The sequence below is a fragment of the Pagrus major genome, chromosome 4, assembly GCF_040436345.1.
Source record: "Pagrus major chromosome 4, Pma_NU_1.0".
In the NCBI taxonomy this organism is placed as follows: domain Eukaryota; kingdom Metazoa; phylum Chordata; class Actinopteri; order Spariformes; family Sparidae; genus Pagrus; species Pagrus major.
Genome location: NC_133218.1, coordinates 23,429,257 through 23,453,117, shown reverse-complemented (window position 1 = coordinate 23,453,117; position 23,861 = coordinate 23,429,257). Strand labels below are relative to the sequence as shown.

The window sequence follows — 23,861 nt, the reverse complement described above, 5'->3', positions numbered from 1 at the left end:
TCGTCTCCTGCCGCTCCCACAGTGTGATTAGAGAAACAAAACAGACCCTGCAGGAAAAAATAACATACTTTTATAACTTTCTTCAGGTTTTAGTTGAGGGATGATCAGTGGAGCAGCAGCACACACACACACACACTCATAGACACACACTCCACAGCAGCCCAAAGAGGCATACAGAGCCCTTCTCCTTAAATGGTCAAAGCTCCCAGGAGTGAAAGAGAGGCTGCTGCTGAAAAAAGACAGGGAACAGAGGGGACGGGAGAAGGAAGGAGAAGCCCCGAGGATAGAGGAGTTTTCTGAGGGAAAAGGCTGAGAGTGACAGTTTGACTGTGGGAAGTCGGGCTGGAGTTGGAGAGATCAGCCTGTGTGTGTTTCTCTACGGCGCTAGTGGCGGACTCAGGTAATGTGCGTGCTCTCTGTGGACAGGTTCACATGATCGGCTTGTGAGGTCTCAGTGGGTGATGCGTTTAGGTGGACACATGCAGCCTCTGTCTCTGCAGCTGTGTCAAACTTGTGCAAGAAGGTGCGCGTTTGGACTTTTTTTGGACTGTTTTGGACTGTTCTAACTGTCGGGGTGAGTTTACATAACCTGGTGTTTGTGTCCGTCATCTTTTCTCCTTCTCGATGCATTTTTTAAAACTTAAGGATTCATGTACTCCCTCACCTGTTTCTACATCTCTCTGTCCGTCCATGTCACACACTTCCTCTGCTCTGTTATCTCAGATTATTGGTCTGTGTAGCAACCACTTCCTCTGCTGGCCCTGCACTCTGTGCTTCACACAACCAAATTTTAAACAAATCTGGCAACAGGGAGCGGGCTTATGTAACAGAGGAGGGGAGGAGGGTGCCGGTCCCCTCGTCTCCCTCTGAGGAAAGAGCGTCTGTAGGCCCGGCTGCAATGAGGAGCTAATTTTATAACAGAAATGTTTTTCTTTAGAGGAAGTGAGTGTACTGTAAGAAGACTGTACATGTCTTTGTGGGAAGTCTATGTTCAGGCTTGTATGTTCTGTCCTCGTCTCCCCCCACAGGAAATAATCTGTGTGATTCAATTACACTGCAATATTTATCTCAGTCTCATGGTCGGCCGGGGAGACTATCTGCACCGACAAGCCTCCCGCAGGGCAGGATGGCATCTTTGTTTGGCCTGTGTCATTTTTCAAGAGGCGATAGTTTTTCTGCCTCTGTCAGCACTTTGTCATCATGCAAACTCTCAGTGATTTATTTGTCTAATTATTCCTCTTCTTATTTGGCAGAAAGAAACAACAGCTACAGCTGTGGAAAAAGTAGAATAATAGAAAATGGCTACATAAAAAGGAGTGCACACATTGTTTACTCAAGTAGAAGTACAGATACTTGTGTTAAAAGGAGTCTGGTGAAAGTAGAAGTACTGACTTAACTTCTTTACTCAAGTAAAAGTAATAAAGTACAGGCTCTGAAATGTACTCAAAGTATAAAAGTAAAAAGTATCCTGCTGAAGGACATTTCTACCAGCCATTTCTGTGCAAAGCTAACTGAACCTCACGTCATATTAATATAATTCAAAGGTATCATCAGAATGAGTTGAGTCTCATTCCCAGAACGTCAAATATAAAAGTTTTGGGTTGGTAAAGTGTCCCGAGCAGAGCGAATAGTTGAGAAAATGAGAAAATGCAGGCTGAGGGCTGCAGGGAGACTCTCCCACTCTGTCTGTTGCTGTCCTGTTACGTCTTTTACGTCGTTTTGTCTCGCTACGTGTGCCGTGCGTGATATGCGCTGAGAGGCTGAAATTAGTTTTGTGGTGTTGAAAAAAATCAATAATTCCCCTTAAATGCTTAACGAGCCTGTTTTCTAAAATGTGAGGAGTAGAAAGTACAGATAGTTGTGTTGAAATGTAGAGAGTAAAAGTCAAAAGTTGTGAGGAAAATGAATACTCAAGTAAAGTACAGATACCTGAAAAATCAGTAAAAGTACAGTAACAAAGTATTTGTACTTTGTTGCTTCCCACTTCTAGAAAGAAACTGAGATTAATGTTTAGTCTGTCACGTAAAAATGCAGGTGTTTGTTACCAAAGCCTCCCTGAACTCCAAGCGCAATTAATCACGATCATGTTAGAAACATCCACTGACTCACTCTCATATTTATATTTGCACCTCAAAGCTGATCTCTGCAGCTCTGAATACATAAATAAGAAGAGGAGAAGCAGACTGACAAGACAGTTCATACGGGATCAGATAGTACAGTGATTCAGCTTAAAAGACACGCGTTCAGTATCTCTTAAATGATAACACAGCTCAACAGCAGTGCGGTTAAACCTCTGCTGAGAAAGAGCAGTGAATTTTCTCCTGTATGACAGTCAACTTGTAGTCAGGAAATATCCTCGCAGCTCACTGGGAGTCAGTTAAACAACCCATTTCCTCCCCAGTGACTCACAACCTCTCTGTCCCTATATGTTCCCAGAAGCTTGTCATGTTTGTGATGACATTGAACAGCACACTGCATATTCTGGCCCTGAATTCACCGAGGATTTGTCCTGCGTAAAAGTGCATGCCATACCTCTGAAATAACCAATAATTCATCACACCTTTCACCCGCCTACACGCCTCATTCATCAGTGACGACAGGCACCTGCGCCGGTCATCATGCATATGAAAAGCTGTCTATTTTTGGTGAGACCAAACAAATGGAGACTACATTAGCATCCAGTGCTAACCCCCTGACAGTTTGTCCTTCAGAGGGTTAAATCTGCTCTGTGTTTACATTTGCATGAATTTGCTACTAAAATAGGAAGAGCTGTAAGTTCAAACAATGCTTCAGAAAATATTTAAATACATTAGGTCCTGTTTCTCTTTGGTTTAGTGCAGCCAGTTAACAGCTGCAGGTAAACATCAGCTGAAACGACTTAGAGCTGAAACAGTTAGTCAGTTTTCTAATTGAATAATAAAAGTGTTTTTTAAACACACAGTATATCATTTCTGGCTCTCAGGGGCCATCAATCAAAACAATGAAGACAAACTCCCAGGATCCTGAGACGTGGGATCATGGGTGTTGTTAAAAAAACAGGTTTAAGTCAGGCAGAAAAGTTCATGGATCAGGTCATGTATTCAAGTTTTATTCATGTTATGCTTAGTCTTGTCGCCGGCTAGCTTTCTCACTCTCTGATGTTTCATTAGATGTTTTCTCTGAAGTTATAGTGACAGGCCACCAAATGAAACACCCCATTACCACAGAGTTTAAACATTGTTGGAAACATCTAGGATAATGCAAGTACACAACAAAGTCTAGTTGTTTTAAGACATTTTAAAAAACTGAAACTTAACGGCGGGGTCTGGGCAAAAAAGCAAACACCTATTGAGCTGCACTTTTAAGAAGCAAAATAGTACGAGGATCCCAACTGACTGTAAAGTGTCGCTCTGCCCACCGCTCTCGAATTCTGAAAATGAAAAAAATGTAGGGATGCTTTTTATTTAAAGAGCATTTTTTCTCACAAAAATAAAACAGCATTAACAGACATTTATATCATAATTATTTAAAGGTGCAATATGTAAGAATTGGCCACCTGTCAAATTCATAATTAGAACAACTAGGGGGCAGTATTTCACCAGAGTTAGCGCTAGTTAGCTCAGGTAGCAATGGAGCTAGTAGTCCCGACTGTGAGCTCGGAGCACCAGGGAAGTGTAGCTGCCTACACCACTAGCACAGGAGCTTTGGACCAGGACAGGCCAGGACAAGCTGGTGAGCATGCTAACTTCAGTAGATACCTCTTCAACAGGATACAGAACTAAAATTCTTACATATGGACCATATCATGAGTTCATATTGCTCAAATGTTTACAATCCACCCAGCTGATGCTCCACAAATGTGTCCACTCTCCCGACTTTGGCTCAAATTAGCGCTCCTGATCATCACCAGCCTCTATTTGAGGAACGTGTTTGTGTAGTTTCCTCTGTTGCTGTGATGGACGAGTTATTTTCTTTTTCCTCAAAGCCAAAAGCTGCATCGTGTTGTCTGCCGTCAACTTAACACGCTCATAGTTTGATCTGTCTTGTAACAATTCCCACCGTTGATTAGCTCGAGATGAAACAAACATTTAGTGTAGAGTAACGATTTCTCCTCTCAGTCGTCTTCCGTGCTTGTTCCACAGAGCGAGCACTTATGTGTTTGTTCCTCTCATAATTTATGGACGAGGCCCTCTGTTTGTTTTACACTGTCCCTCAGGAGCTCTGCCTCCGTGAGAGCAACTTACACTGAATGTTTTTTAACAACCCAGTGCATCCCAGTCAGTTTGTGTCTGGTCAAAACGATAACTGCCCGACGAAAGTCAATGTGTGGGAAGAGTTTAACTTTGGCTTCACAGGCTTAGTCACGAAGGCTATTTACTTGTGTTTTCGATTGCTCATTTCTTAAAGCAGAGAATTCTGATTGCTGATAAAAAATGAAAAATTGATTACGTCTCAGGTCACTATTCATAAGATTAAGAAAGATTAAATAAATATATTCACAAACTTAAAGGTGCCCTGAGGTGCTTTCTTGTAAACAAACAAAAGTTACATTAATATTTAGTGTTTCTCACCAAAACACACAGTGTGCATCCTTCAGGTCTAACAAAGGTGCTGAATGCATTTCGCTCCTCATTAAACAGTCGCAAAACAAATTGTTGACGATGTTTCTTGGTGTGTTAGCGCCACCTGTAGATTGGTGAAACAGCAGGACGTCTGATTGTTGCCTGTGTTGCTGTGATTGCGTGGCAGATCGAGATGACCAAGGTGTTTGAGTCGAGGTGTTTTAGCAGCAGCAGTCCCTCAAAAAAAAACCCTTCCTTTCTCAGCATCACCCTCACTTTGACTTCAGAAATGTTCAACACAAGAACGCCTGTGTCCAGTCCAGTTTGTGAAAGCCAGAAGTAAAGTTGCTGCCAACTTCAGCTCTTAAGACAAGAGAAAACAGCATCCCACATGTTGTAGAATACACACAGTGAACCTGTATGTTGTAAAGGTCATTTGGGTGAAAATGTTTTGTGATGTTTAAAGCAGCATGTAACTTTTTTACCTTAAAATAACAGCTTCAAATCATGTTGATGGTACAGTGTCTTGTAATTGGGTGAATGGCGTCTCTATCACTTGTTTCTGCACTGTGTAACTTCAGTGAGAGGGTAGGATCTTGGTCTTGGTCTTCTCCTACGCACCTGTCAGTCCACAGGTGTACAAGTTTTATTTCTTTTACCTCAAAGTGAAGTGTCGCCGACTGCACCTTATTGATGACGTAGCTGATCAAATGTTTCATGTTTCCATCGATGTTTACCTTGTATTCATACTGGAAATGACTCTTCCTCTTGACAGATTTCTAAAGCCATATAACTGACTCATCGGAAAATTCAGTTTCAATAGTTTTTGTTTCTGATGTAACAGCCTGCGGGGAAATTCTGCTTAAATACGGCTCTGCCAAGGACGTGGAGAGTGATGATATCCTTGGATTTGCTTATGGTGTGATGGTTTAATGAGTTCCACTGCCATCTTTTTTTAGCTGTGGTTAGCCAGAGAAAGACTTCCTTCATAATATCTCCATTCATGAGCAAATCATTTTCTCAGAAAACAAGATCAGCAGCTAATATGGTGGTTCAATAAAAAAGAGTTTCCCTCATTATTTACTAATCTAATTGCATAACGTACATGTATTTGTGTCTTCGTGATCTTGTAGCTCCAGGAGAAGGAGGAGCTCTTGCAGCAGTGGTCTCCTCCTGAACACAGTGATCATATCTTCGAGGAGTCCTGTGACGCCCCCTGTGCTGCTGAGAGACTTTTTATTTTCCCACACACCCGCTCGCGCCCCTCGCTGCCCCCCGCCATGCCAACGTTGCCCGAGGAAGAGGAGGACTCCCCCGAGGATCTGGACAGTTCCTCCAGCTCTCCCAGTACAGTGAGTGCACACTCTTTGCTAAAGCATGTGAGGCTGTAAAAACCGACGCTGGATAATCGATTTGACTCTGGTGAGGAAGTTCACCAGTGTTGCTGCTAAAGTCTGCTCCCACACAAAAGGGGTCTTCTTTGCCTTCAAAATGCTTTCAGTTCAGCAGGAGAAGCATTTGGATAACTTTAAGATACCATATTGGGATTTGGTTTGATAAATATTTTACTTTTTTTGGATCTGTACTTGTATTTTAGTGGTTTCCTACAAAATGTTTACAAGTTAATCTGTAATTCCACTGAATCCTGAATGTTTTATGAGTCTTTGAAGGTCATTTTACGTTTCTATCACAGTAAATCATCCACAGCAGAGCCACTGCTGAGGTTGAACTCACTGATATCAGTTCAGGTTGGAGACTTGGAGCCCCTTGAGAACAATTTGTGATTTGTGGCTTTGAGCTGAATAAATAAAAACTGACCTGACTGCAAGTTTTAAAAACAAAATATCTTTAATGCTTGGTTCTTTTGATATTTTTTTGAGAATACCAGATTGGTTCTAATAGGATCTGAGAGCTTTGGCAGCCCCAGCAGGAGCAAGTCCTACTTTGTTCAGATTTAAAGGGTCATTTCATCCAAATTACATCTGAACTACACTTTCTTGGTCCTGGCACGATTTGAAGAGGTGTGCTTTGTAACGGTACGGTTGCCCATGTACCAGCACAAGCACGGGTGTGCAACGCTGATTCGCATAATCAAGAAATCCAGGAATATGAGAGGGCTGTCTATGACCAAAACAACACAAAATAAGCCACAACAAAGTCTGTGTTGTTCTTCATTGTGCTGAGACCGTGGTACGATGTGATGAAGTATGTACAAGAAGTAACCGTGCTCAGGCCCTTCGTGAAAAACCCAGTCTGCTCTGATTGGTCAGCTCGCACAGGCCTGAGCTGGCACCGCCCACCCTATTTCCAATTCAGCTCTGCTGGTGTTTTTGTAACCATACGTGTGGCTGAGGGCGGTGACTGTACAGTTGTGACATCACAACCTCATAATAGGCTCGTTTGAAGGCGGAGTTTCTGAAAATGGGCTGTGTTTTTATACTTTCACAGTATTTACTGTATACAGCACCAAGACCTGCTTTATGATCAAAAAAGACAGGAAATCTCACTTTCGACATTATGGGACTCTAAACTATCTGCAAGTTTATGTTGGTTTTTTTGTTGAGGTATCCACGTCTGCAACTCTAGTTGTCATCACACTATAATGGAGCTGAATGCAATTTTGTTTGTGCTCTGAAAAATTGCATTTCAAAAAACTCAATACAAATGTGTCTTTTGAGAAAACACTATCCCAGTTATTACTTTATAACTCACAAACCTCACCGCCAAATTATTTGAGACAGTATATTCTGTTGAAATTGGTTCCAGGGAAAACTTTTGAATGAAATTGAATTTCTTAAAAGTAATTTTTAGATGCTTTTAGCACCTATCTCACGAAATCTATCCATTCCTATTGTGCTGGCAGCAGCATTTAAGAGATTGATATCTCAAAACCAAAACTATTTGCTTGATACCAGTAGGAGTAAATGGAAATTAAATCTTTTTATCATTTGTGTGAACTGACCCTTTAAATCATGAGCATCCTCAAGTTTAGAGATATCAGTTTCAGCATATCAAAACAATATGAAGAATATAAACCAAACATCCTGCAGACAGTAAAGTGTTAAACCTCAGAGAACATCATCTTCCGCTGCAGGCTCTCATTAAGTCACAGACTAGATAAGACTTCTCTGCAGAATGTAATGAAGCTGTAATCTAATCATCAGAGCATATGCCAACACTATAAAAATATCCACCTTTATTACAGCACTGACGTGGCCTTTCTCCAGCATCACTATCAGAGGGAAACTTTTTAAAAGGAGTCTAATGCAAAGATAAACTCTGAGAAGAGCTCTCAGGGAATTAGCGTTTGACTTCAGTCTGTTTTATGTGCATTCTTGCCTTTGATGGTCGGTTTTAGGATTTTATGAAACAGGAATTTTTGGATACCTTAAGTTCAGTTTACTCGTCACTAAGAGTACAATTTAGCCTGCGGAAATAGTTGAATAATGCGTTCTTTGGCTCTGGACAAAGAGCCTGCTTTACAAACTGGAGGTGTGAGGTCTTAAAGAAGACGAATGAAGGACGCTATTGTGCTGAAATATAGCGTTTTTTTCAGCTTGACCTAGACATGAGACTAGAAGAATGAGATGTGTCAGCCCCTGATGCTGCGATGCTGACCTTTTTTTTTTTTTTTTTAATCTATGGTTTGTGATCCTCAAACTTTATGCAAAACAAAATTATTGGGACATTTGTCTAAACCTGATTATTGATTTGCTCTTGCTCATTTTCTCTTGGGGATATTTAAATTCACTCTTTTGTGCCTCTAGTTCTCACAAATGACTGATCCTAAACGACTTGACGTTGTAGGGCACAAAGTTGCTGCTGAAAACGTCCTCAGCATTTTCCTCACAGCTGCAGTTAACCTGTTGAGACTATTATTGGGACCCACAGATGAAGTTGTCCATAGTGGATTTCAAAATGGACTCTGAACTGAACTCAGTTCCCCAGAATTCCCCAGCCTTCACACCTAGGCGCAAAGACTGCCAAGAGACCCAGCTTTGAGCTACTATTGGTCAGGGTGACTGCCCCCCAAAGCCTATTACCTTTAGTGGCCCGATAGCAGCCAGCTTCACTGACTGTGGTCATCGGTTATAATGCTACTTTGTTAGGGAACATGCACCACTGTCTCAAATATAAACTGGGTTTCTAACGTATGAATTGGCCGTTTTATTAAGGAGCTTTTTGTCAAAATCTAGTTTTGATACCTTTATCCTGTCAGTTGATATTGTGCTTACATGATTAATTTCCTGAATAAAGTTGAGTTTCAGCAAAATACCAGGAACGGACACACCAAACCTGCTGTTGGGTTTTGTTCCAGCAGCAGGAGTACTGGTTGGTTTCCAGCACACAAAATATAATGAAATTGTCATGTGTAACGTGTCATTTGTTCTTTACCTGATGAATACTAAAACCTGCAATTGCTATTTTCTGACATATCGTCTTTTACTTGATCTAGTGTTAATGTCATGAAACAGGTGCTTTTCCTCACATCCAGTAGGAAAGGAGCAAAATTATCATGTATTAAGAATCAGGTCTTTGGCCACCTGGCAAATGTAAATCCAATATCAACTCCCTTTTAGCTCTGATTTTGGTCTCTACCAACTCCTAATGGAAATATCTGGCTCTTTAGCTGCTAAATGCTCCATCACTAACTGTGTCTGTCTGCTGATTGGTGCTGAGCAGATAGTGTACAGTGGGTTTGTAGAGCTTTTTCACTGAAAACAGCTGCCCATGCAGCAGAGAAACAGTGCTATGAAAACACAATACGTACAATATTCACAGAGAGTCAGATAAAGCAGGAGGTCCATGGGCGCCCATTATTCAATTTTAATCCAGAGCCTAATAATGAGTCATTCCAGCTGTGTTTACAGACTTAATATTCAGTAAATGTTTTCCAGTTCGATTCCTTCTGTGCATCCATATCAGTTAAATGAAAGAAAGCATATATTTTACAGCTATGCTAGTTTGTTGCAGTCTTGCTGTAACTTTGACTCTTTTATTTTCTCGTGTTTTTTTCTCAGTCTACACCAAGTGAAAGTCGAGCTGTCATCATGACTGCCCCCACCATCGTCTACCCCCAGCAGGCCAATATTGTCCAACAAGATGGACGACCCCTCGAGCAGGCCAGGTAATCGTCCACCATCTCAAACACTGAAATAGTTTTCTTCTTTTTTTGGTTGTGAACAAGGACAGTGTGTCTGAATCATTACTGTTTCCTCTCTCAGGCCACACAGTCCCCGAGCTCGCCTGGCCAGAAACTCATCAGGAGGACCCATCACAACAGTCGGTGGGTAAACCCTGCGCACACACACGCACACTGCAGCTGTAATTATCTAAAGATAACCACAACACTATGAGAACTATTTGATGTTATCATGAGCAACATTTACTTTCGTCCAGCACCAACTTGGAGTCCTAGATTTTCCTCTGGAGTGTTTTTCTATAATTGAACAGTTGTTTTAAGCTGTTTCTGAGTGGATACTTTCTTTTGAAGTGCCTACTTCACCAAACAGCTTTGATTAATTTCATTGAAACATCTATCTTTCCAGAAAGGATGAATAAAAAGAAAATAATCGCTCTCGTGCTGCGTAGTTACACAAGAAGCTTCACAACATTTCGACTAAGTTTGGTCATCGGTGTCCTGAGAGATGAATCTGTCCTCCCACATGCCTTGAATGCTTCTGCTGGTTTGATTACTCTTGTTTAGCTTGTAGCCCGTTTCTGCGGAGAAGGGAGGATAAAAATATATTTGACCTGGCCAACCCTCATCAGCTGATTTATTGGATGACATCCATCTGTGAATTATTCATTGGGATGAGATTTAACACAGAGGAAGCCCTCCTAAATCTCTTCAAGTGACTCCAGTCTGAAGACTTTTTTACCTTCTTGCGCTTAAACATTTCCGAAAGATCTCCTAAATACACTGTATTTTTTCAGGGCCTTATAACCTGATGATTTCTTAATAATTTACAATATATAATACAAAAACACTTCCTGATTACCATGTCAGTAACGTCCCTGTTTATGCATGCGTTGTCTTTCGCAGACAGCACAGGTAATGTGATCGACCTGGTGAAAGACCAGCTGCCTGAGCTGCAGCTCTCTGAGGAGGATCGACAGAAGAACCTGGAGCTGCTCGAACAGGCCAAGAAGGTCAGCGACCGCTTCCTGACGCGCCGCGGCCGTCGCTCCACCGGCAGCCTCGGTGACTCACCCACAGGTAGTGAACAAACACACATACACAGACACAAACACGGTACAAACTGTAGCGTGTAATTAAACTAAGAATGAGTTGATAAGAAGTTTCTGAGCGTGCTCTGGTAGACTCAAATACTTGTAATTGGATTCAGCTTGTTACTTAAAAAGGCGATTGAAGTCACACTGGACTCAATTAGGTTTTAAGTCAATTTGGTTGAATTCACAATGTTTTTTTTGCCGCAGGTCTTTCTCCAACTCCAACTCCGTCATCCTCACCATGTTCATCTAGAAGCAGCTCACTGACTGTGGCTCCTCAAACTGGTAACGCACTTCATTGTTTGACTGGGGACACATTAAGAAACAGCTTTTTACTTTCTAATTAGAACTTTTCTGCCTTATTTTCTATTTTCCTATTATTTTTTGGTTTGTGAGAATTTTGATTTTGTTGGTTGTCTTTTTGCTTTTCACTGTAGGACCCTCAGAGGCGACCCATGTCAGTTCTCAGTTGGTTGGGCAGGTAAAGAAATGACTGTAATTGTTATTAAAAACAACATCCATCGATGGGCTTAGGTGTAATGCAGATATATATACTCATTTCCCCCCATTCAAAACTGGCCGTGTTCATTTTATTTCCCTTTTATTGTGTTTTTTCTGCTCTAATTTGCTTATAAAGCAGTTTTTGTCTCCATGAACAGAAACCTCCCCTTGCCCTAACCATTTAAGAATCAACCCTGCCTCATTTTAATCTAATCAAACACTCAATACTTATTGGTCTAAGTAATACTTATTAACAAAATAAAATCTGCTGTGTTGTCCTCTCTTGTAGCTTCTGGAGGTTCCTTCAGTGCGAGATGACTTAAAGACTCAGGATCAGGAGGTCAGATTAACAGATTCACTCACTGCATCTCTTTCAACAACTCACATCTCGTGTGGTTTCAGAACGAGACTTCTCCTTGAATGAGACTTGTGTTTTTGACAACAAAACTGATCTTATTATTGAACGAAAAGCTCTATCTCTGTAGGGATCGTTTCCGAAATGTTGTCAGACACAACCTCAACACAACAAAAACAACCTCAGCTTGAAAGTGGCAAAAAAAACAAGCACTTTCAGTGGACGTAACTTTGATGGTTAGAGTTGCACCGAAGGATTAAGTTGCAGCAGCCCTTTAATATTATCTCATGTACACCTGATAGAGAGGTTTGTATGACAGAGAAATCGAGCTTAAAACATAGTCAACCCCTGAACTCTGTCAACCCTACGTTTTGAGGGGGAGGGAGGGTTTCCCTTGTCGGGAATTAAACGTCTTGATACTTGAGCCACAAGCTGCAAAAATGTTAATTGACCTCTTCTTTACTTGTGTATAAACTCAGCAACTTATCACTTGTCCTGAGAAAAGTCTTCAGGGTGGAGCTGCAAAAACTTTCGTAGAGATAGTCATGGTCCCCAGAGATTCAGTCCTACTAACTTTTCCTCTAGTGCCACCATGAGGCTGACATTTGTGGTTTTCAGTAAAATACTATGTCGACAACTATTGGATGAATTTCCAAGAAATTTGGTTCACATTCCCTTTAACATTAATTGGAATGACTGATGATCTTTGTTGATTTAATTTGTCCAGTACTTTGGTATACAACAACATGCCTGACACACTCATGACATTCCCATCATCCTCAGCTGTATGCTGTACAGCATGTTGCCATGCTACTGTTAGCATTTAGCTCAAAACACTGGTATGCCTAAGTGCAGCCACACAGAGCCTTTTGTTTTGACAGTGTGCAGGAGTTTACTACATTCTTTATCAATACAAATACAGAGCTGGACCTCAAACACTGCAGGTTTATTAACACAACAGGGATGGTAAAGGCATTAATGATAGTTCATATCTTGCTAACTTCAGGGCAACAGGCTGTTGATGGATTGGAAGCCCACAGAGAAGAGGAAAGTGTCCTCTGGGACTCTAACACCACGTTTTGCTGTTCAGAAGGAGAACTGTGACCCTGCTCTACCCAAGAGTCCTCCAGCAGTCACTAAAGGGGACGAGGGAGCCAGTCCAGGCCGAAACCCCAACCAGGCCCCAGCTACAGGGGTGGCCAAGCCCGTCCCCCGACCCCCTACCCAACAGGCCCCCTGTACAGCAGAGATCAAGACGATTGGGGCCTTCCCTCCACTAATGAGGGCTGTTTCCTGGGATGCTGTAGGCGGCCTTAATTCTAGAAATGGAGCCCCAAATTTCCCTCCTACACCAGAGGAAACCCTCTCAGACAAGCCCAGGGATTCTGTCTTCAAGTCTTCAGGGTACAAAGACCTCCCTGCTCAGCCAGGGAGTCTAAATAAACTGTCTAAACTCAAAGAGGTAAATAATTGGTTCAGAAGATTACATGTCACTGTCATTAGCAGTTTACTCTTTTTGTAAAATGTTTTGTTCTTACGTGTGTGCGTTTGTTTACACAGGAGCACAAGCTGATGCGTAACCAAAGCATATTGGGATCCAAGTTGCCAGACTTGAGTGAAGCTGCTGAACAGGAAAAAGGTAACAGTCCTTGTTTGCCCTCTTGTCCATGTAAGACAGAGTGCTCTCAGAGGTGCAGTCAGCACTGTCGCCAAGGGTGTGTGCACTTCCTGAATCTCAGGGAAAATCTGTTCCAGTCAGAAAATTATGATGATGATTTGCTTTTGTTATTTTCCTCTGTGTCATCCGTTTGCTGGCAATCTCATCACAGAGAAATAAATGTTGTTTTCATGTTCCAGCAGCAGGTGGCATGATTGAGAAGACCACCTGTGGGAGATGAAATGAGGAAATTATTTTTGTGTTTTGTGTTTTGTTTTGGAAAGAGAGAGAGAGCTGGAGACTTTAGACTTGGACTTGGAGTCAAACTTAGGTCACAAAAATCAGGACTTGGACTTGGACTTGGACTTCAGTGCATTTGATGCTAAAGCTGAGCTTGGTCTGGTATGACTGGTAGCTTAAGATGGCTAACATTAGCAAACTAGGTTATTTTTACTATGTACAGTAACTTACTGAACTTACTGAATGAGTTCACTGACTTAGTGACTCTTCTTATCTTGTGCTACCATTTCAATATTTATTATTATTATTATTCTGTAGTTCTGTAGTTTAGGAAAAGTTACATAGTCCCTTTAAAGGCGTCTTGTTTTACACACAGAAGCACTTGAGTCTTGACTTAAAACTTGTTTTGAATTACTTGAAACATGTATTAAAACTTCTCTGGAAAAAGGTGTTTCTGCATGCATGATTTATGCAGCGATCTGTCTGCAGGCCCTCTACCCTCTACAAACTCAGCCAGTCGTGAGGAGGCGAAGGAGAAGTCTGACGCCATGCCAAACATTTCAGATGTGATGCTGAGAAAACTCAAACTCCACCGAGGTCTGCCAGGCTGGTGTGTATCAAACTAACTGCTGCTTAAGTTAACTGTTACCTTTTTTTCTTTATTTTTCCTTAATCACTCAAAAATAACCCTCCTTGCATCTTAATTTTACTGTGTACAAATACTTCATTGACATTACTTACCATACTAACAGTTCCTCTTTGATTTCATTCCAGTGCACCACCACTCACTGAAAAAGAAGTTGAGGTTGGTATCTGATCTGTACACGGTTATCACGCATTTTTTTATTCTAAAAATAACAAAATAAAATCAGGAAAAACATCAGTTATTCCCATTCATGATGAAGGATTGAAACTTCACTATTTTGGCCATGCATGCCACAGTTGTTTTCATGTGGTTCTCTGCTTGTACTTGTCAGTTTAAATGATGATATGTTAAATAGTTTGAAATATTGGGAAATATTATAATTCCTGCTTTTTATTGAGAGTTTGATGAGAAGGTCGATACCCCTCTCATGTCTGTACCACATGCCAAAATCCACATACTAGTACTTGTCAATGTCACTAATTAACATGTAATGTATTGTTTGTTTAATCCATACAAAAACATAAGTGTAAAAACAACAATCTGTACAAAGAATTTCTTTGAGTCTCTGCCTGACTGATTTTTGTACAGATTGAAAAAAGTGACATATAGCATGTTAATGACATAGCCTCCTCCAAAACCACAACTTTTTATTCATTTGTACAGACTAATCAAGTGAGATATAATGTGTTACTAAATGAGCTTCAGAAGTGTTAATAGGTGGATTTTGTTACCTTGGGACAGAGCAAGACTAACTGTTTCCAGTCTGTATGCTAAGCTAAGCTAACTTGCTGCTGGCAGCAGCTTCATATTTACTGTACAGACATGAGAGTGGTATCGATCCTCTCATCTAACTCTCAACAAGAAAGCAAAAATCACAATATTTCCAAATATGTCAAACTATTTAACATATCAAAAGTCACTGTGCTTGTATATAAAAGGCTAAACAGTAATAAGAGACTTGATTTATTCAAAATCAGTCATTACAGCTATTTAGGCTACTTTGTGCCATTTTTTGTTTCCCAAACAAAATATATTCAATTTCATATTCTCATTTCCACTTTTAAAACGCTCCACAGTAATTAATCTTGCAGTGGGTATCAACACTGACCACCAACAGTAATCTGTTTACTCTGAGCAGTAAACTGTGTCCAAACTGTTTCACACGGTGCAGCCAGATGTTTTGTTCCACTCGCTGCTGAACACGTGTAGCCCTGTGTTGATACAAACCCATTATGTTACAGTAGTTAATTACACCGTCATAAAAATCTGCTGCCTGGATTTGGCGCTGCTCTGTCAACAGGAAAGTGTTTTCTGTTCCTGATCAGACCGAAGAGAGTCAGAGTGATTTCCTGTGGAGAAAATGCAAACACTAGTGACGCTGTCAGGCTCTGGCTGCGGCCCCTCTCGCTGCTCCCTCGGGGATGCGTCTGCATCAGGACAGTCAGAGGTCGTATATTTCCTCTCAGCTGTGGGCCGTGTATGTTGGAAAACTGTGTTGACTGGCTTTGATCAGGGCAGCAAAACATCATCAGGTCAAATGTCAGAATCACAGCTTGTCCCCATGCTGCTCTCAGGGATGCTCGGTTCTCCCTCACACGTTCACCAATGAAAAAGGATTTTAGTACGATGTAATCAACCACACTTCCTTGTGTATGTGTGTGTGCTGTTCTGTGGGAGAGTTTTCTATGAATTTATTCCACTAAGTTGGCGTGTTGCCATCACCAGCACCTTATCTCTAGTTAATGTGCTGTTCAATGTGCCATTCTGAGTGTTATATTGCAGTGACTTCCTCCCAACAGAATGCATTTGTCCAGCTGTCACTGGCCTTTCGCAACGACAACTACACACTGGAGATGCGGCTCAAACAGGCAGAGAGAGAGAGGAACCTGACTGAGGAAGACACAGAGAAAGAACTCGAGGAGTTCAAAGGAGCACTGAAGGTCAGTCCTCGAAAACAGCAACTGATATTAGATCAACTCACTAGAAAAGAAGAGCTCCCTCCGGCTCTTTAGTACTCATTTATCTGCTTAATGTTTCCTGGAAGTGTCCCACAGTAAATATTTATCTTGTAAGAGTCCAATCCCAGGTACAAAAGGGACAGTGATGTACACTTTGTGTTCCTGAGAGAGTTGTAGCACCATGTTGTTGTGTTTCTTGCAGATGACTTCACCACAGTGGCAGAACCTGGAGCAGCGTGAGGCCTACCAGCGCCTCATCGAGACCGTGGCGGTGCTGCACCGACTGGCCACACGGCTCTCCAGCAGAGCAGAGATAGTCGGAGCAGTTCGACAGGTGCAGTTAGTGTAAACACACTAAGAGAGCGCAGATGCAGGACAGTTGAGGGCAGATAAAGAGAAAGAACTATATACTGTATCTTATTGTTTGGAATATACTGTCTTCTCCAGGATGCCAGCATTTTACAAATGATTTTTATCTGATGTCATGGCTGACCTCCTGCCGGCCAAAGCACACATCAGTCAAAGAGCATATTTACCGTTTTCACAGTACAAAGGTCTTCAGCTATTTATAAAGAAGAATCATGACCCTTTTCTGTCTCTACTTTGTACTGCTGCCAATAACACTCTAATGATAAGGCTCTATCAGTTGCACAGTCACCTCTAATAGCATGTCGTTTTTGATCCAGTTCAGATGACTAGAAGTCCCTTTAGGAGGTTGCTTGTAGGGATGAACCAAAGAGCCATCACCATATGTTGCAGCTTTATGGAGAATTTTAGACACTTTTAGCTCATTGTTTTGGTTTCAGTACACATTTTATCGCGTGGTTCATTCTCACAGCTCTCATCATCCCTGTTTCTAGCAGGCATTTTTTCAGCAAACACCTGATAAGCACACTGCAGCAGACATACAAACTTAACAACTAGCTGAAAGAGCCAGATATTTTTCTCAGGAGTTGGGGAGACCATAACATGAACAAAGAACTAGAATGGCACTTGGTGGAGCACATACCTCCACCAAGGCCCAACAGTCCCCATTTGTACTCACTCACAGATACCAGCCACCTAAATACGCCTGATTATTCCCTGATGAAATGTCCCTTGCACACCGAAAGTTAATGGGGTCTATTCTGGGCCGGGAACCATCCTCCAGCCAAATTTCATAGAAATCTCTTCAACCCTGATGAAAATATAACCTCCTTGGCGGAGGTAATACGCCAGTTAGTATTGGGACTCTTTTCATATGAAGGCGGAGAATTCGGTGCTAATATGATGATAAATTGATCTGTTTCTATTGGATGAGTTAGTAGGCAGTTACGTAGCTAAAAAAGTCAGGAGTGTGTGTTTTTCAGCTTGCTATGTAGCTTGTCTGCCCCCTAGTGGCCAAAAAAACATTAATTCAGCTTTAAAAACCTATATTTTAACTTAATAGTAGTGAGGTCATGGGATAAGTGAAATGTATATTGGACAGTTATATTTTTCTGAGTGAAACAGTTGATTATTTCTGTTTTCACCTTTTTTCACAGCCCCTACCTCAAAGAACCATTTGTTCAAACTCCTCTGCAGGCTTACATTGACTGACTTTTCTTTGTTCAACAGGAGAAACGTATGAACAAGGCCACTGAGGTCATGATGCAATACGTAGAAAATCTGAAGAGGACATATGAGAAGGACCACGCAGAGCTGATGGAGTTTAAGAAGCTGGCCAACCAGAATTCAAATCGCTGTTATGGGGGGTCTGTAGACACTGGAGGTAAGACGACACTGGAGACCTCGTTCAGATAAAGCACCAGAAAACACAGAGAGAAACTCAGCCAACTGGATCTGACATTTTTCCACTACAAAAGGTTTAATGCTTGTAGATGGAAAATATTTTGAAACTTTATTTATCCATGCAAGGGTTTGATAAAGCGTGCACCTTTTTTAGCATCAGTGCTGCTGTGCTCTGTCAAAATAAACTTTCCACTGTAACTTACAGTAAGTATCCTAACACTGTGTTCCTACACAGCTTCACTGCAGCTTTGGGAACGATAAAGAAAGAAATTGATGGTTTCTGTCTTTACATAATGCTGTTATCTGTGTGTCTTTGTCTGATATCACAAAGATGATGGAGTTCCACGGCCATCGAGATCAATGTCGCTCACACTTGGAAAGGTAAACTTAAATAATTAGCTGTTTTTCTTTTGTTTGTTTTTTTGCCATGCTAGCAGCTTTATAAGGTTGTACTTCAATGTAAATGTCACAGTCAGCATGCTAACATGCAGATATAATGTTTTTGCCATTTCACCATGTCAGCTTACGTTTTAAGTATAGTTGTTTAGCCATTATACTCAAAGCGCTTCAAACTTCAACCTTTTGGTTCATTCTCAGCACTGACACTGTTTCATGTTCTGTCTCCTCTCTAGGCTCTACCCAGACGTAGGGTGAGCGTAGCGGTGGTGCCTAAGTTTAACCTACTGAACATCCCGGGTCAGACTCCAGCCACAGCCGGCCCTGGCCCAGTCCCAGGCCAGAGCCCCACCACGGGACCCAACACGGGACCTGTCACTGGTGCCGCTCTTCCTGTCCTGGTAGGTTTTCCTGTCCTGTCGGGAAATGATGCAGGATGACACATCAAGCATTTAATGAAGTGACACCCACTCACTCAGATTGCTGAATAAGACGTACTTACACTGGGGTTAGAAACATTGGTTTTTATTTCAAAATGGATAAATAGTGTTTGGTGTAATTTACTGGTTATAAATAAGAAATTCTGCTTGAGGTCATATCTATATTAAGTGTCAGTGGTGGCAAGTAACTAATTACATTTACTCCAGTACTGTTCTTAAGTACATATTTGAGGTTTGTGTACTTTACTTGAGTGTTCCCAAGTTACATTATTAAACCACTTACCCCACTGCTTTCAGAAGGAAATGTTCTGCTTTTTAATCAACTACATTTATCCGAGAGTTTATCTGAGGTTTTGAAATACAGTCTACAAAAAGCAGGGTCAAGTTGGGGTCTCTTGTCATAATTCAGGTAGGTTAAGAGACATTTCCTCTAAACTTCTGTGATGAGCCACAAATCAGGGAAATTTCCAAAATACGAATGCAAAATTGTGTTGCTGACTTTTTAAACAAATCTGTATATAAAGTAGTTAAAACTAGCTCCTCTGCACCAGCCCCAACAGTAAAGTGCAGTTCACACATCGATGCATCTCATAGCGTCATATTTAACAATGTAATAGTCACAGGGGTCATTTGATTGTAAAATAAGTGCTTACTTTTGATACATACATTGAGCCCATAACATGACTAAGTCTGTAGTTTTACTTAAACCAACATTATGTAGAAATTGCCATATTGTGTGATTTGGCGCCCCCCAAGAGACACCATTTACCCTATTACAAGACACTGTATCATCAAAATGACTCAGAAGTTGTTATTTTAAGTTAAAAAAAAAAGTGACATCATGTTGCTTTAAGTAAAGGGTGGGAATACTTCTATCCCGCCTGTTAGTTGTGTATTATTGTTAGAAAGCCATACTATTCTTCAACAATATTCACTTCTCTTCTCTCTAGTGTGAAGCGAACGATGTGAAAAGCAACACTCCCACAGAGGCAGCGCAACCAGCAGCAGAATGGTATGTTTTGTGTACGCACACATACTCACGCACGACTGCATGTACAGCATGTACACATGCCATTCCTTGATTTCCAAGGTCACCAAACAGTTCTTGAAACAATGGGCCAAGACAAGCCTGAGCTTGTAATCCTTCTTATCAAAAGCATTTTGTGCTGCAGAGGGACCTTTTGGCTTGTTTGTGTGACCTTCAGGATGTGCCTCACAGAGCAGAAAAAGCCCCAGCGAGGTCAAAATAACCCTGAAAGCATAAAAAATAATCAAACCCTCTGCAGTTCTATCCTGGGTCGTAATCTAAACATTTGTGCAAGGGTTTGACAAAGTCCAGGCACAAGGCTCCAATCATATCTGGTTATAAAGTGAGTGGAGCTCTCAAGTGTCTGAGCGAGATGTTCTGTGAGGAGACGAGAATAGCCATAACAAATGTGCAAAGTGCCAGCTCCATTTCTTTCTGTTCGTACTCGCCGTGCCTGTGATGGTGTCGGTAATGCACACCGCCAGAGCTGCAGTTGTCCATTCTGAGACAAGGCAACAGTGTTGTGATGTGGTGGTGTCCAAGGCTGACTGTTCTTTCCCATCTGAAACAATGCAGTGGAAAGAGTGTGTCGGAGCAGGAAAGTGAGCCAGCCAAACCCTCAGTCAACTTAGAGGAGATCAGAGCCGAGATCAGAGCCGAGCTCAAAGCAAAGATCGAGGAGGAGGCGTATAATAAAGGGTGAGGCCGTCACACAAACACATACTTCATGATGAACATGTTGCTCATCATAAATTACCACATTTATGGGTCCCATCAGTTATGTTGTGGTTGTACAAGTGAGTTTTTCCTCATGTATATAATGTTAAGTATACAGAGACTTTGAGACGTTTACAGTGATCACAAAAAGTTCCACAATAAATTCCACATTCTTAGTTACTGCCTGATGATGAGACATCAGTATTTCGTGCATTTTTATCACTGCATATCCTGAGAATCTAAACATTTCCAATGCAGCTTGCAAGAGGGAATGAAGCAAAGTAAAGTGCTCATGGAAGAGAAGCACGGAGAGGAAAACACTGCAGAGAAATTCCTGGATTTGAAAAATAAAGACGAAGAGAGTGGAAAGAAGATAAAGACGAGCAGGTAAACTGAAGAAATGTACAGCAGCGTGTTGTGTATGCTTTTCTCTGGTAGCATTGATGTGAACAGACCAAATGACCAGTCTTCAAGTTCCATACATAACGCAATAATATGAAACGTCCCTGACTCCTTATGGTACATAGAAAGCTTTTAGTCTGCTGCATTGAAGTACAAATCAGGGCCGGATGATATATTGGTTGGCCAGTATTACTGGCTGATATTGGCCTATCACAGATATATCAGTATCTACGTATATTTTGTCCGATATGAAACCTTTTCAAAAATATATATATATTAATTATGCATATTAATTTATAATTACTAATTTCCCAGTGAAGTTTACTGTAAAGAAACTCCTGTCATTGCATTTGAATTAACATATAAAGCTGTTGACTGCAATGAGCCATCAGATCTTTACTGTATGAGGTCATTGTCTTCACAGGAGGATGGAGGAGGTCCTGGTTCTTGTGGGTCGTTTTTTTCCCAAGATCTACCAGAGCCGGCGAGTACTCTGGTTCGCCCTGACGCTGTTTGTGGTGATGTGTCTGGTTATCAGTATTTTCACATTCTTCAGTGACTACTACAACAGACGTGAGGACACGTAAGCAGAGAAGGACTGTGTGCGAGGGGAGATAAAGAAGATCTTTGGACGAAGTGTAGCAGCACAACCAAAGAACCCCAGAACAGAATAACAGAGGCGGCAGTCGTCCTCTGTCTCTGTCAGTTTACCATATCACCACACTCAGACTCACTTGAATCCATGACCCCAACTCTGGAGGGCCAAAGGCGTTTTGGGAGGCTTTATGGATGACGCTGCCTTTAATAGAATTAAGTTATAACTTTGTTTGGACTGAAAAATTGACAGATTGTTTGCTGCAACAAGAGAAACAATATAATTTCTGTTTAGGGACCAATTATATAGTGTGTTGAAGTATATATTTAAATTAGATGCATACATAATGATAGGTTCTAGTTTGGGTACTGTTTGATAATGAATATGGCACTTTCCATTGAATGCCACAATAGAAAAAGTGTATATTTATCTACACTCTAATGTTAAAGTATAATCTCTCAGGTCCAGTAGATAGCAAAGCCTCTGAGATATTTTGAAGTCATATTTAAAGATATAGAGAATAAAGGAATGTGTTTATTTGTTGTTTTATATCTATAATGTATATTTAAAGCCTTTAAAGTATGAGCACATTCCAAAGTAGTCCCTTAAGTGCAATATTTTGCAGTTGATGGTTCTAGTTTGTGCCATTTTGGATTGTGTCTTCAGAGCACTGAGAGATTTTCTTCTTGTATGAGAGCACTGTTTAGACTGTATGAGGCCTATATTTTTATCTTCTTTGCACATGTGTGCCTACCTGTGTTGTTTGTTCTCTGTGGATTTTATGCTCTGCCACTTCACCTTTAAATAAAGGTGCCTGAAAACATACAGTAGTCAATTCCATTGAGGGAAATAAGGCGCAACCAAGCTTCTTCTAACATGCACTTTTTGAACCACTGAGGGGCAGAAACAAAGTGTGAGCACAACATTGACGTATAATCACCTTCTAAAGGCTTAGTTGCATTGTGGGTAATGTAAGCAGCTGGTTTTGAAACGCAGTCCACTGGTCTAGCATTAGATAACTCCTATAACACTGCTGGACTCATTAGGGACAGTTTAAAAACAAATGATCAAAATTGATACAGCAGAACCAGAGATATCACTTTTCTTCTGAATATCCAGGTAAAATTCCTCCACAAGATCATACTGAAATCTTTTTTTTTTTATCTTTATAATTGCTCAGAAGGAATGGTTTTCGCAAAAATACATTTATTTGCTTATGTGATACGACTATCACATTTATATGAAGTACATACAGCTTTGTTAGCTTAGCTTAGCACAAAGACTGAAGCAGGAAAACAGCTAGCCTGGCTCTGTCCAAAGATAACAAAATCTACCCACCATCTCGCATCTCTAAAGCTCTCTAATTAATAACTTATGACTAATTTGTGTATCAGAACCAAAACTGAAGGGTAGCAATGATAAGTTAGACTCTTATCCTCATGTGACATTGCAGCAGGGGAAACCAGTCACAGTACCTACTGTAGGCAGTGAAATAAACCAATGGCAATCATATTTTTTTGTTCCCCAACATTCCTGTTGTTGCTTTCCAACACATCAAAACATCATCATATTCTCAGTGGAGTAGCATAATTAACGCAGGAAACCATTTAGTGTCGTGTAATATAAGTTCCCCAGTCTTGATGTGACCCCATAGACACACAAATCCCGCCCTTAAGAGGACTGAGATACTTGTCCTTTTCCATAACTCCAGATTGTAAATTATTCTGCCGACTCACCTCATTGACACCTAACATCTGCCAAAAACACGGCTGCATGTTCGTCAGCACTCTATGCGTCATTTCCTGCTGTCAGGGTTTGGGCAGAGATGTTTTTGTGGAAGTGGGATGTCGTCGTGTGCCAAACGCTCATCAGAGGATACCAGAGATCATAAGAAAGTTCATGATTGAGTAAGGCCCCATGGGAGGAAATCATTTGGACAGAGTGCCCAGTCTCAGAGGTTAGTAACTGTGCAAATCACTCAATGAGGACACTATCATGTAATGTCATTTCTTTTAAGTTTTACGTTTTTTAACAGATTTTTTTCGAGTAATACGAGCTGTGATTCACTTAAATCCAACAAAAGTAGTGTAGACTAATTGTATCGCTTATGTACGTAACTGAAAAGCACTTTTTAACACAGTATGTGACGTCTGAGAGGTTTATCAGTCACAACAAAACACAAAAATCACAAGAAAAACTCCAAGGCACTCTCTTTTAAACTATTAAAATACCTTTATTGTACTGACATGGTCATGTTAGACCTTAAAGGAGACATATAATGCTCATTTTCAGGTTCAAATTTTATTTTGGATTACTATCAGAATATGTTGACATGCTTTAGTGCTCAAAAAACACATCAGTTTTCTCATACTGCTCCGTTTT

At 41.0% G+C, this 23,861-nt stretch overlaps 1 protein-coding gene across 1 annotated transcript; it reads left to right on the top strand.

The window, feature by feature from the left end:
- Positions 1-307: 307 nt before the first annotated feature.
- On the top strand, positions 308-22,304 carry mrvi1 (murine retrovirus integration site 1 homolog). Its single transcript, XM_073464497.1, has 21 exons — positions 308-400; positions 5,675-5,893; positions 9,563-9,669; positions 9,767-9,828; positions 10,588-10,761; positions 10,983-11,060; positions 11,213-11,256; positions 11,566-11,616; positions 12,638-13,093; positions 13,192-13,270; positions 14,018-14,138; positions 14,303-14,333; positions 15,974-16,114; positions 16,335-16,466; positions 17,729-17,882; positions 18,234-18,283; positions 18,535-18,699; positions 19,689-19,750; positions 20,342-20,464; positions 20,741-20,869; positions 21,309-22,304. The coding sequence occupies exons 2-21, from the start codon at positions 5,822-5,824 to the stop codon at positions 21,469-21,471; spliced, it is 2,394 nt and encodes a 797-aa protein (XP_073320598.1). The 5' UTR covers positions 308-400; positions 5,675-5,821; the 3' UTR covers positions 21,472-22,304.
- Positions 22,305-23,861: the final 1,557 nt, after the last annotated feature.

Bases quoted from the DNA above. Each gene is read 5' to 3' on its own strand.
- mrvi1 (XM_073464497.1), top strand. From the start codon at position 5,822: ATGCCAACGTTGCCCGAGGAAGAGGAGGACTCCCCCGAGGATCTGGAC. The intron at 16,115-16,334 runs GTCAGTCCTCGA...TGTTTCTTGCAG, and splicing joins AGTTCAAAGGAGCACTGAAG to ATGACTTCACCACAGTGGCA. The intron at 18,700-19,688 runs GTAGGTTTTCCT...TCTTCTCTCTAG, and splicing joins GTGCCGCTCTTCCTGTCCTG to TGTGAAGCGAACGATGTGAA.